Here is a 12,329-nt window from a genome sequence, read left to right as displayed (position 1 = left end):
GAAAGAAAAAAAAACAACAAAAAGAAAAGAAAGGGGGGAGAGCGTCTGGCCCGGTCGGGGGGGAACCGAAAGCAGGGGCAAAAAGCAAGGAAAGCCCAGGCCAGAGGGCAGCAGCAGGAGAGCAGGCTAAGTAGGTCCTTTTTCCCGGGGTAAGGTAACAGGGAAGGTTCCAGAACAATCAGGAACCTTCTGGAGACAATTAAGACAGACAGGCTGATTAGAACACCTGCAGCCAATCAAGAAGCTGCTAGAATCAATGAAGACAGGCTAATCAGGGCACCTGGGTTTAAAAAGGAACTCACTTCAGTTTGTGGTGCATGTCTAAGGAGCTGGGATCAAGAGGTGCTAGGAGCTGAGAGTGAGAACGCATACTTTTGGAGGGCTGAGGTGTACAAGCATTATCAGACACCAGGAGGAAGATCCTATGGTGAGAATAAAGAAGGTGTTGGGAGGAGGCCATGGGGAAGTAGCCCAGGGAGTTGTAGCTGTTGCACAGCTGTTCCAGGAGGCACTCTAGCCAGCTGCATTCCACAGGGCCCTGGGCTGGAACCCAGAGTAGAGGGCGGGCCTGAGTTCCCCGCAAATCCTCCCAACTCCTGGTCAGACACAGGAGGAGTCGACCCGGACTGTGGGTTCACGAAAACGGCCAAACTGAGGGCTGCCGTGAAGCTCCAAGGTGAGCAAATCCGCCAATAAGCGCAAGACCCACCAATGTAGAGGAGGAACTTTGTCACACAGCACATAAAACAAAACAGTACAGTCTCACACAGAAAGCAAAATTTAAGACTCATTATTAATGTTTTCTGTAAGTCAGTGTTTATTTGAAAATCTTGCTTGAGTTCAGTCTAGAAACAACTGATATAATAGCACATCCTCTGCTATTTCTTACCTGAGCAAATTTCAAAACTTAGGAGTCATAAAGAACTGACCTTCCCTTTCTGGTTCAGTTTCAGAAATTGTATTGAAATCTTCACTTTTCTTTGAAATTGCTCTTTGGGATATTTTATCAAAACTGAGAATGATAAAGTTCCCCCCATATTTTTCTGAATGAATTTTGCTATGCAGGCAGTTTGTGGAGAATTGTCCCAGGCAGGTAGTTAATTACATTTTGTCACTAAGAACCACGCTAAGGCATCAGTCATTCCAGGAGTTGCTCCCTTGTTTCGGAAGTCCCTTTCCACTAACACACATATATATCTTATTTTGCACAACAGGCTGACAGAAGGAGAACTGTTACTTTCAAAAAAAAAACCAAACAAAACAAAACAGTGTCCCTACAGCTGTGCTTCAGTTTCAATGTGGACTATAAAACAATCTGTTGTTATACTGGAAGTTGTTAATGGCTGCCATCAAATGAGTCTTTGATCCAAAGAAAATCATAGAGCTAATTAAAGCTGATAAGGCAATTGACCACATAGCAAGGCCTGATCAGAAGCTAAATACTGTGGGCTGAGGGGGTTCCCTGATTCCAGATGCAGGACCTTAGGGGATCTTTGGCAAGGTGTGTGTGTAGGAAGCAGAAAGACAGAAGAAAGGCACTTGAAAGCAAGACAAGCAGTTGCAAGCTTGGCTCTGAGAAGGAACAGAGAGACAGAGCTCCTAGGGACACAGAACTGACTGGAAATTATGAGCAAGGAAACTGCCTGCTGTTGTGTGTTCCTATTGTGTTCAGGGAAATAGAACTTTATGTACATTCTTTGTAAATAAAGAAGACTGCACTAAACCAATACCTGATTTGAATAACCAATTTCTTCTCTGAACAGAAACAAGCCTGCAGGGCGACAAATATTAGCTAGCTGCTCAGGCCGAAAGGGGCAATATTGAGATAGAGTTTCCAGTGAGAGAAACTGTGAGGTATTATTCCTGTTGAAAGAAGATGGAACACATAATGGAAGAGCTCACAGAACAAAAAGATGGCCAGAAGAAATTAAAACAAGATCTAAAAAAAAGAGCTAGAGACGTCACAAAAAATAATAAAGCAATACCTGGACAAGGACGGAGAGATGACCTCTGTTTAGAGATACAATCTGTGTTGGGGTAGCAGCTATCAAGTATCAAGGCAGATTTGAAAGTCTAAAACAAAAATTTCCAGTCTGATCTGGCAAGACAGAGAGAGGTGACGAGCAACCTGACTGCAACGGACCAAAATATTTTCCAGATTATAGAGAAGACCAGGAAAACTTTGGCTCACTTGGAACTTGCCAGTACAAGTCCACAAGAGCAAGGATTTAAGGAGCTATCATTTCAGCTCCAGACAGAAGGAATTCAAAGGGTCCTGGATCACAGTGCAAGTCAGCCATCCGAATAAGGAATCAGGCCATCCAGGTGATTTGGGGAAGACAGAGACAAGATGGACCATTAAAAGATACTACCACACCCACATTGTCCCTCTAATATCCTGGGACCAAAACAGCTACAACAACACTGCAAACAACAACTGGGGAAGGCAGGACATTTCCAAAACTTTTCTAACCTGTTTCTAACCTTCAGGGGGGATAGGTCAGACTGTTCTAGCTCAAGTAACACAAAAGCCCATTATCTTACAGGAATAAAACTCCCTGGGTGGATTATTTGGCTCAGTTTAACATCATAGGCCAAATGAACAGGTGTGGGAAAGAACAGAGAAGGAGGTTTCTAGCAGCCAACTTGAATGGCCTGGCTCTGATGGTCCTGCAGAACTTACCCCAGAAAAAAGAATCAGTTATCCAGACCTGCTACAAGCTCTTGATAGGCAGCTTGGAGCCAGCCATTACTCTTTGCGGGTCAGGGCGCACCTAAGAAATGGTAAGAGAGGAAAAAAGAAATCTCACCTGAACAGGCACAGGACCTTGGGAGATTTGTGTTTCTGGTGAACTCAGATACCAGCAAGGACTTCCAGGATGAATTAGCAATGGGCCAATTTATAGATGCTCAACTGGATTTGGGCTTCCAGATCAAGATCAGTGAAAGGAGGCAAAGGACACTACAGGAAACTCTGAAATTTGCCACAGAACTTAAATCTTTCCTTGAAGCGACCAATCAGAAAAGGAAGCAGCTGCTAGTGATGAAGGTGGAAGCTGATTACCATGAGCCCTGTAATACAGCTCTGTGTCTAATATGATCATGAGATGGTTGAATTCAGGATCCTGACAAAAGGAAGAAAGGAGAGCAGCAGAATACAGACACCTGGACTTCAGAAAAGCAGACTTTGACTCCCGCAGGGAACTGATGGGCAGGATCCCCTGGAGGCTAATATGAGGGGGAAAGGAGTCCAGGAGAGCTGGCTGTATTTTAAAGAAGCCTTATTGAGGGTGCAGGAACAAACCATCCTGATGTGCAGAAAGAATAGGAGATATGGCAGGCGACCAGGTTGGCTTAACAGAGAAAACTTTGGGGAGCTTAAACACAAAAAGGAAGCTTACAAGAAGTGGAAACTTGGACAGATGACTAGGGAGGAGTATAAATATATTGCTCAAGCATGCAGGGCTGTAATCAGGAAGGCCAAAGCACAATTGGAGTTGCAGCTAGCAAGGGATGTGAAGGGTAACAAGAAGGATTTCTACAGGTATGTTAGCAACAAGAAGGAGGACAGGAAAAGTGTGGGACCCCTTACTGAATGGGGAAGGCAACCTAGTGACAGATGATGTGGAAAAAAATGAATTTCTCAGTGCTTTTTTTGCCTCGGTCTTCACAAACAAGGTCAGCTCCCAGATTGCTGCACTGGGCAGCACAGTATGGGGAGGAGGTGAGCAGCCCTCAATTGTGAAAGAACAGGTTAAGGACTACTTAGAAAAGCTGGACATGCACAAGTCCATAGGGCTGGATACAATGCATTTAAGGGTGCTGAGGGAGTTGGCTGATGGGAGTACAGAGCCATTATATTACAATATAACAATTATTAGGCTACACATACTAACAGTCCTAGAGAATAGGGGATTCTAAACTGAACCATCCAATTGATCTCAAATGGAGACAGTGGATCAGGCAAGGACACCCATCCTAAGATTGAGAACACTGAGTTTGAAACTTGGACTAATGGAATTCAAGAAAGAAGGCTGAATAGCCGATATAGTGAATGAGCCAACAATTGGTTTGGATTTCAGTATGGCTGATAACTGTGTAGGAATTTCCACTGACAAAAAGAAAACTGAGGTTGTACAGGACTGGTGAACTCCCCAGACGCTGACAGATGCACAGAGTTGTGTACGGCTCTGCTCTTATTACAGAAGGGTTACTTGTGGTATTGCCACTACTGCAGAACCATTGTGTAGGGTGGGTGAAAAAGGGAAACAACGTCAGTGGTCAGCAAAGTGTGAGTTAGCATTTTCAGACCTGAAAAGGGTTCTTGTAACTCCTATCTTAGTCTACCTGTGTCTCAAACCCCTTCTCATATTGGACACAAATGCTGGTACTTACAGATCAGGGGCAGTATTGACAAAGGACACTGAGGATTTGAGAGGGTGCTGGCTTATTACAGCAAAAGTCTAGTTTCGCCAGAGAGAAATTATCGTACTACCCGAAAGGCTCTCCTGGTGATATAATCTATAGAATGTATTAATGACTATATATACAGAAGAATGTAAAAGCTTTCAGCGTCACGTTGGGAAAGTTTGGAATTTAAAGATGAAATATTGACTCGAAAATGTGAAAACCAGCAGGTGATGTGCACAGGTGGCAGCTGATTGTGCAAAAAAAATTGAAAAAAGGAGTTCTGTGATTATCATAATTTTAAAACCTCTGGACATTCTGCAAGTTACAAACCCCTTAGCCAAGCTAAGAGAGAATTTCTACTGGGAAAAAGCAGGCAGGATGTAGAAAATAGGTGCAGGAAATGTGATGCTGTGTTGCAAAGAAGAGTCCCCATAAATCAGAGAACCCCAATGCAGCAGTATTTCATGGGGATGCTCAAGGAGCACATTGATGTTGATGAGTTTGGGCCTTTGAGACAGAGGTTGGCAATCAATAATTACTGGTAGCTATGGACTACTTTATAAAATGGCCTGAAGTTTACCCCATAAGAAACCAAGAGGTTGTGACAGTGGCAAGAGGTTCTAATGAATGAATTCTTCATCAGATTTGGGGTCCCAGGTGAGATACACACTGATCAAGAAAAGGAGTACTTGTGGCACCTTAGAGACTAACCAATTTATTTGAGCATAAGCTTTCGTGAGCTACAGCAAACTGTAAATCCAAGGTGTTTCAGCAAGTTTGTGAGATTCAAGGGTTCCACAAAATTCGGACCATTCCAGTGCACCCACAGTCTGATGGGATGATGGAAAGATTCAGCTGGCTATATTTCTGGAACAATACCAGAGGGACTGAGAACAGCAAAGCCCATTCTTCTTGATGGCTTATAGAACAGCAATCAATGAGAGTATAATGTGTAACCTAGCACGCCTCATGTTTGGGCATGAGCAAAGGACCCCAGAAAACCTCTTGTATGGAAAAGGAGGAGGAATAAAGTAATTTGGGCCATATGGACTAAACAGAAACCCTACAATCCAAAACTGAAAAAGTTCAGATTTTTGCTAGTAAAAATTTGAGTATAGCCTCATATAAAATGAAAAGACTCTATTATGTAAGGTCATATCAGGAAACTTTGAAAAGAGGGGACCTGGTCTGGTTCCGCAATCCTAGGAGAAGGAAAAGTAAGTGATGTGGTGTACAGGCTATAGTTCGGCCCCAGGACTAAACCAAAAGTTATGCGCAAGGAACATCTCAGAAAGCATCAATGCTGTCCTCAGAAACTGATAATGTAACAGTGGAAGCTGAGCAGAGGCATCACTTGCTATGAGGCAAAGGGAAATCACACCTCCCACCCCCTCCAAGACTTGGTTTGCCCTGAACCAGACTTTTCTGTATGCACCATTACATCTTTCACTCCCTGCTGCCCCTAAGACTTTGCAAGTCATTATATAATTACATATTATGTTCTATATGTTGATACTTCTTTGTCCTCCTCCCCCACCACTGAATTTTTCTGAAATGATGCCCCTGAAACTGAGGCTGTAAGAACATAAGAATGGCCATACTGGGACAGACCAATGGTCTATCCAGCCCGGTATCCTGTCTTCTAATAGTGGCCAGGGTCAGCTGATTCAGAGGGAATGAGCAGAACAGGGCAATTATTGAGTGATCCATTCCCTATTGTCTAGTCTCAGCTACTAACAGTTGGACATTTAGGGACACCCAGAGCATGGGGTTGAGTCCCTGACCATCTTGGTTAATAGCCATGGACCTGGCTTCCATAAACTTACCTAATTTTTTGTTGAACCCTGTTATATTTTTGGCATTCACAACATCCCATGACAACTGTGCATTGTGTGAAGAAGTATTTCTTTTTGTTTGTTTTAAACCTATCTATTAATTTCTTTGGGTGACCCCCTAGTTTTTTTGTTATGTGAAGGGGTCAATAAAACTTCCCTATTCACATTCTCAACACCATTTGTGATTGTGTCGTCCTCTAACATATCCCCCCCCCCATAGTCATCTCTTTTCTAAATAACAGTCCAGCTCTTCTTAATCTCTCTTAATACGGACGCTGTTCCATGCCCCTAATCATTTTTGTTGCCCTTCTCTGTACCTTTTCAAATTCTAATATATCTTTTTGGAGATGGGGCAACCAGAACTGTATGCAGTATTCAAGGTGTGGGTGTACTATGGATTTATATATTGGCATTACAGTATTTTCTGTTTTATTATATCCCTTTCCTAATGGTTCCTAATATTCTGTTAGCTCTTTTGACTGCTGGTACACGTTACGGGGATGTTTTCTGAGAGGTGTCCATGATGACTCCAAGATGTCTTTCCTGAGTGGTAACAGCTAATTTAGAACTCATCATTTTGTATGTATAGTTAGGATTATGTTTTCCAATGTTCCTTATTTTGTATTTACCAATATTGAATTTCATCTGCCATTTTGTTGCCCAGTCACCTAGTTTTGTGAGAGACCTTTGTAACTTCACAGTCAGTTTTGGACTTAACTATGTTGAGTAATTTTGTACCATCTGAAAATTTTGCCACCTCACTCCTCACTCCCTTTTCCAGATCATTTATGCATATGAACAGATCCCAGTACACATCCTGGCTAGGGAGGATGAGGTGGCCAGTATTTACCTCTCTCCATTGTGAAAACCGACCATTTATTCCTACCCTTTGTTTCCTATCTTTTAATCAATTACTGTTCCATGAGAGGACCTTCCCTCTTATCCCATGACTTCTTGTGACCTTTTGGTGTGAGACCTTGTCAAAGGCTTTCTGAAAGTCCAAGTACACCAGCTCAAGCTGGATCCCCCCATGTCCTCATGCTTGTTGACACACTTAAAGAATTCTAATAGATTGTTGAGGCATGATTTCTCTTTACAAAAGCCTTTACAAAAACTCTTTCCCAAAAAATCGTGTTTATTCTTGTGTCTGATCATTCTGTTTTTTTACTATAATTTCAACCAATTTGCCTGTCACTGACGTTAGGCTTACCAACCTGTAATTGCTAGGATCACCTCTGGAGCCTTTTTTAAAAATCAGTGTTACAGTAGCTACCCTCCCATCATCTGGTACAGAGACTGATTTGAAAAAATAGGTTACATACCACAGGTAGTACAGCTGCAATTTTATATCTGAGTTCCTTCAGACCTCTTGGGTGAATACTATCCGCTCCGAGTGACTTATTACTCTTTAATTTATCAATTTGTCCAAAACCTTCTCTATTGATACCTCAATCTGGGACAGTTCCTCAGATATGTCACTTAAAAGAGTTGAGACAATCATAAATTCCCAGTTAGAATGGAATAGGTGAATTCTGTCTCCGCTAACACCTCCGTAGAAACAACAGACACTCATCAGGAGCCTGTTGTACAGGGGTTCTCAAACTGAGGGTCGTGACCCTTCAGAGGGTTGTGAGGTTATTACATGGGGGGTCATGAGCTGTCAGCCTCCATCCCAAACCCTGCTTCACCTTCAGCATTTATAATAGTATTAAATATAAAAAAGTGTTTTTAATTTATAAGAGGTGGTCACACTCAGAGGCTCACTGGGTGTGAAAGGGGTCACCAGTACAAAAGTTTGAGAACCACTGCTGTTGGAGGTAGTCCCTCCTGATTTGGCTGAAAAGAGATAAAGGAGAGAAAGGAAAACTCCAAGGAGGATTAGGTCAGAGTCAAATTGATTTGGGTTGATGTAAAAATGCCCTGACAGCAAAACACTAAGTAAATACGTAAATTGTTAAGCTTGTATTTTTTTAAAAAGTTAATTTATTTTCTTTCTGTCTGGGATATTTCATTCAAGGTGCCAACATTTTAAACTCCATCAGGATGATGGGCAGATCGGAGCCTGGGGGTGCTGGTCTGCTGAAAAGTGTTAATGGCTGCCATTAAGTCAGCCTTTGATCTACAGATAATTGTACAGCTCATTGAAGCTGATAGGTGTGCTGAGCACCTTTCTTTCAGGCTGAATGGAAGTAACAATTAAATGCCCCTTTGTGCAGTAATAGCTGAAACAATAGGAAGCTGCCACCCAAGGCAATTGGCTAGACTGATCAGAAATAAAGTTAAGATTCTGTCACAGGTATTGTTAGTAAAAGTCAGTTTGGGGCAATAAACAAAAATTCCTGGAAGCCTATGACGTGTCCCTGACTTTTAACTTAAAATACCTTCGGGGAGGGGGGCAATATTTAGACTGCTGCTGGGGGCTTGCAGCTGCTCCAGCCGCACCACTGCTCCTGTGACAGAAGCAGACTGCCACTGCTTCAGCCCCAGGGAGGCTGACCCAATCCCAGTTGCTGCTCCAGCCCCACCCCAGAAGAAGTCACGGAGGTCCTGGAAAGTCAAGGAAACCCTTGGACTCTATGACAGGATCGTATCCGTAATTAGAAGGTAAGGTGTGTGGACAGAGGGGTTTCCCTGTGACTAGTTGCAAACACAGGGGCAAGGCGGTTGATTGGCTGCAGCTGTGTGTGTCTGTTTGTTTTGAAGGCTGACCTCTCAGTCCTCATCCTCAAAGGAAGCCTGAACAATACCTTCAAAGACAAGCATGGGAACTTAAATTCATAATTCTGCTAGACACTAAAAACCATGGACTTAAGAGACAGACTGGTCGTATGGGTCATTACAAATTTGTAACACACTCCACTGCCTGATAACCCTTAATTGTCCACTTTATTTTAAGTGGTCTCCTACGGCAAATGTGAACCCTTTATGATTAACAATCTATCCCAACTTGTATTTAGCTTAGACTTCCTGGTTACCTTCCCCAGACTTAAAGAAGAGCTCAGTGTAGTTTGAAAGCTAGTCCCTCCCACCAACAGTAGTTGGCAAAATAAAACATATTACCTCACCTGCCTTGTCTTTCTAGAAATAAAAGTGATCATTATTTGAAAAAAAAAATTTAAAAAATTGGAAACTGTTCAAACTACTAAGAACTTGATTTAGTTTAACAACAGTCTTCATTCTACCCTCAGATACATAATACAACTTCTTATTATTGTATTATTATTTATTTATTTGTATTGCAGTAGCACCTAGGAGCCCCAGTCATGGGCCAGGACCCAACAGTATTAGGCTCGGTACAAACACAGAACAAAAAGGCAGTCCCTGCTCCAAAGACCTTACAATCTAACACAAGAAACAACAGGTGGAGAGACAGACAGGTCGATGAGGGAGAACAAGAAATAAATGAAACAATATCAGTTTGCATCACCAGCAGTAATCTCAGCACATCAGCAGCCTAACCATTGTGAACTCTTGTAGACATCATGGCAAAGGCAATTTTAAGGAGGGATTCTGAAGCTTGATTTTAAAGTTGCCAAGCAGAAAATAAAAAGTCTTCAAATTTTATTTGTTTGTTTTTAAACACAAATCTCCACAGTTTTAAAATAAGATTTTTAAAAATGACCATGCTAAGACTTTTCTCTTGAAAAAACTTTTTTTCATCGGGCTTTTCCTGATTTTGAAAGCTGCCATTAACACTATTTTACAATCAGTTTGAGCTCCAGGGCCAAATTTTGCCGGAAACAAACCACACACACCATTCCATTGACACCAATGGAAATTGTTCAGGTATGATGGCAGAATTTGAGCCCTAATGCAGTTCTCAAGCTTCTTTATTTTGTGGACTACTTCTTGAGCTTCCAAAGAAAAATGTGAAGCAGCAACACGCTGCTGGTGTTAGATAGAACCTAGATATTATGTAGATTGGTGCTTTGTAAATGAAAAAAATAGATATAGTCAAAAATATTTTGTTAAAAGTTAAGTTTAGTTGATCAAAGTCTTGGGAAACCAAAGAATTCTACTGCGCTACAGCTACTAGGACAAACCAGTGTCTGCGGACCAACCAATGTTTCACCACTACGACAGAAGAAGCTCTACAGAGCATGCAAGAGTAATTCACTATGGACCACAGTTTGAAAACTACTGCCTTAATATATATCCCATTCAAGAAAAAGGCAGCAAGATTGGACCATGAATAGGATCATAGACGGGGAAAAAGAAGTGCTGTAAAACCATATTTGGAGTTGCTATAAAATGTGTCCTGAACTAAACTCTTCCCACATGGGTTTAAAGCAACTTTACCTCTTACTACTGTAGGGTCATGTTCTGTGTTGATCTCTCACTGACATTAATAAGAGTTCTGAGTTTGCAATGACTACAGGACAAGGCTCCTAAAAGTGAGAATACAGAGTAACTTCTTATGCACCCTGAACCAACCCAGCACTTTAAATCTTCTGTCAGTTATAATAGATGAAACTCTAGTTACATCCAGTTCAGTATGTCTTCATGACTTGATGTAAATGGAGTTGCATAGATACAACTGAAGGCAGAATTTGGCTCACTAGCACTTAACTTCACACAAGAATAATCAACAAAAGCACATAAATTTCTCACCTTGCTCCAGCAATAAGTTCTTTTTGTCCTGGGTCAAATGTTAATTGTGAGAAGTCCACAGCATTCTCTGCTCTGAACACACATAACCAGGGGACAATTTCTAAAAGAATAAAAAGAGAATATACTTGTTACTGCAAGAAGCATAGTTACATTGTATCAGGTAGCAAATATTACATATCAGAGATACTGTGGGGGCGTGGAGGCTTCCCAGTGTGATCCTTTAAGGGGCCATATGAGATTTTCACCACTGTGTAGATAATCTGCACTATAGACCTATATAACATAGAGGGCAGTCACTAAATAAACAGCTGAATGAGGTATCGATGTTTAGTTCTGATTTACAGGCCAGATGTGCTTTTCTTCCCCAAGCACAGAACAAGGCAGACAACAACACAGTGCAGTTACCATGATTCATTAGAGGATAACCAAATGTGAACAAAATTATTTCCTGTACAAGTAAACCACAAATAGCTGAAGACTTTAAAAACCACAATAAAGTCCTGTTGAGCTAAGCATATTAAGTAAAAAGAACTTTATTTTTTACCATTTCCACCAAAAAAAAAAGGAGGGGGGGAGAGAAACATCCATTCAGCTGCTGCATTTTTGTCATTTTTAACATAAACTTTTCTTCGAGAAAAGAATGATGTAGCACTGTGAAATACAGAGGCAGAAGGCCAAAGGGCAAACTTCACAATTTGAGAAACATCAACACACCATTCACACGCAAATTACAGGCAGTCCTCGGACTTAACGACACAAGTGGTTCCTGAAAATTGTGTCGTAAGTCGAAACTTCGTAACTCAGAACCACAATCCACTCCGTTGCGAGACCGAGCATCGTAGAGTCAAAACCAATCGTCGTAAGTCGAACATCATAAAGTCAAGGACTGCCTGTGCACATATAGATCCAGATTTTTGAAATGAAGCACAGATAAGCAATTGTGCATGCCTAACTAGTGGTTGATGTACAGGTGCAAATCAACTATTTCTGCACATATATGACGAGTTGGATGCCACATTAAATATATGCATGTGGACATGGATGATTTGAGCACACAGCATGAGTATTCACACACATTAGGCACACACAATTGTTATTTATAAACATTTAATGTTGTAAAGCTGACCCATTTTTTAAAAATAGCAACAGTACAAAATCCCTGATTTCCTCCAATCTAGAGCTCCGTGAAGCATTTAAAAAAAAATACTTTGTATGTAGCCACCAGGCACTGCTAGCTGAATATACGTGAAGGACCTTGGTTTGTAGGTTTGCATGGTCTGTGCCGCTGTCTGTTTAAAGGCAGGTGGATCTGGGGTAATCAGTCGGTGGTGTCAAAGTGGTGCCTCCAGCTGCTGTGAGAATATGTACACAAAGGGAACAGTTATAGTGTTGTAGGTGGAACTGGTAGTTACTATATTATGGCCCAGCCTATTGTTAAAGCTCCCAACACTTCCCATTATAAGCCTCTGTTTT

General features: G+C 41.6%; 1 protein-coding gene across 2 annotated transcripts in view; it reads right to left on the bottom strand.

Moving 5' to 3' along the window:
* SEMA5A (semaphorin 5A) overlaps positions 1–12,329 on the bottom strand; it is a 606,804-nt gene that overhangs the window by 375,281 nt on the left and 219,194 nt on the right. For both annotated transcript variants that reach the window (XM_074945055.1, XM_074945056.1), the window contains exon 3: positions 10,857–10,956. In XM_074945055.1, coding sequence (XP_074801156.1) covers positions 10,857–10,956 — 100 coding nt within the window. The remainder of the gene's footprint in view (positions 1–10,856; positions 10,957–12,329) is intronic.

The sequence above is a fragment of the Natator depressus genome, chromosome 2, assembly GCF_965152275.1.
Source record: "Natator depressus isolate rNatDep1 chromosome 2, rNatDep2.hap1, whole genome shotgun sequence".
NCBI lineage: Eukaryota > Metazoa > Chordata > Testudines > Cheloniidae > Natator > Natator depressus.
Note: the sequence above shows the minus strand (reverse complement) of the source record. Positions and strands in the feature narration are given on the sequence as shown.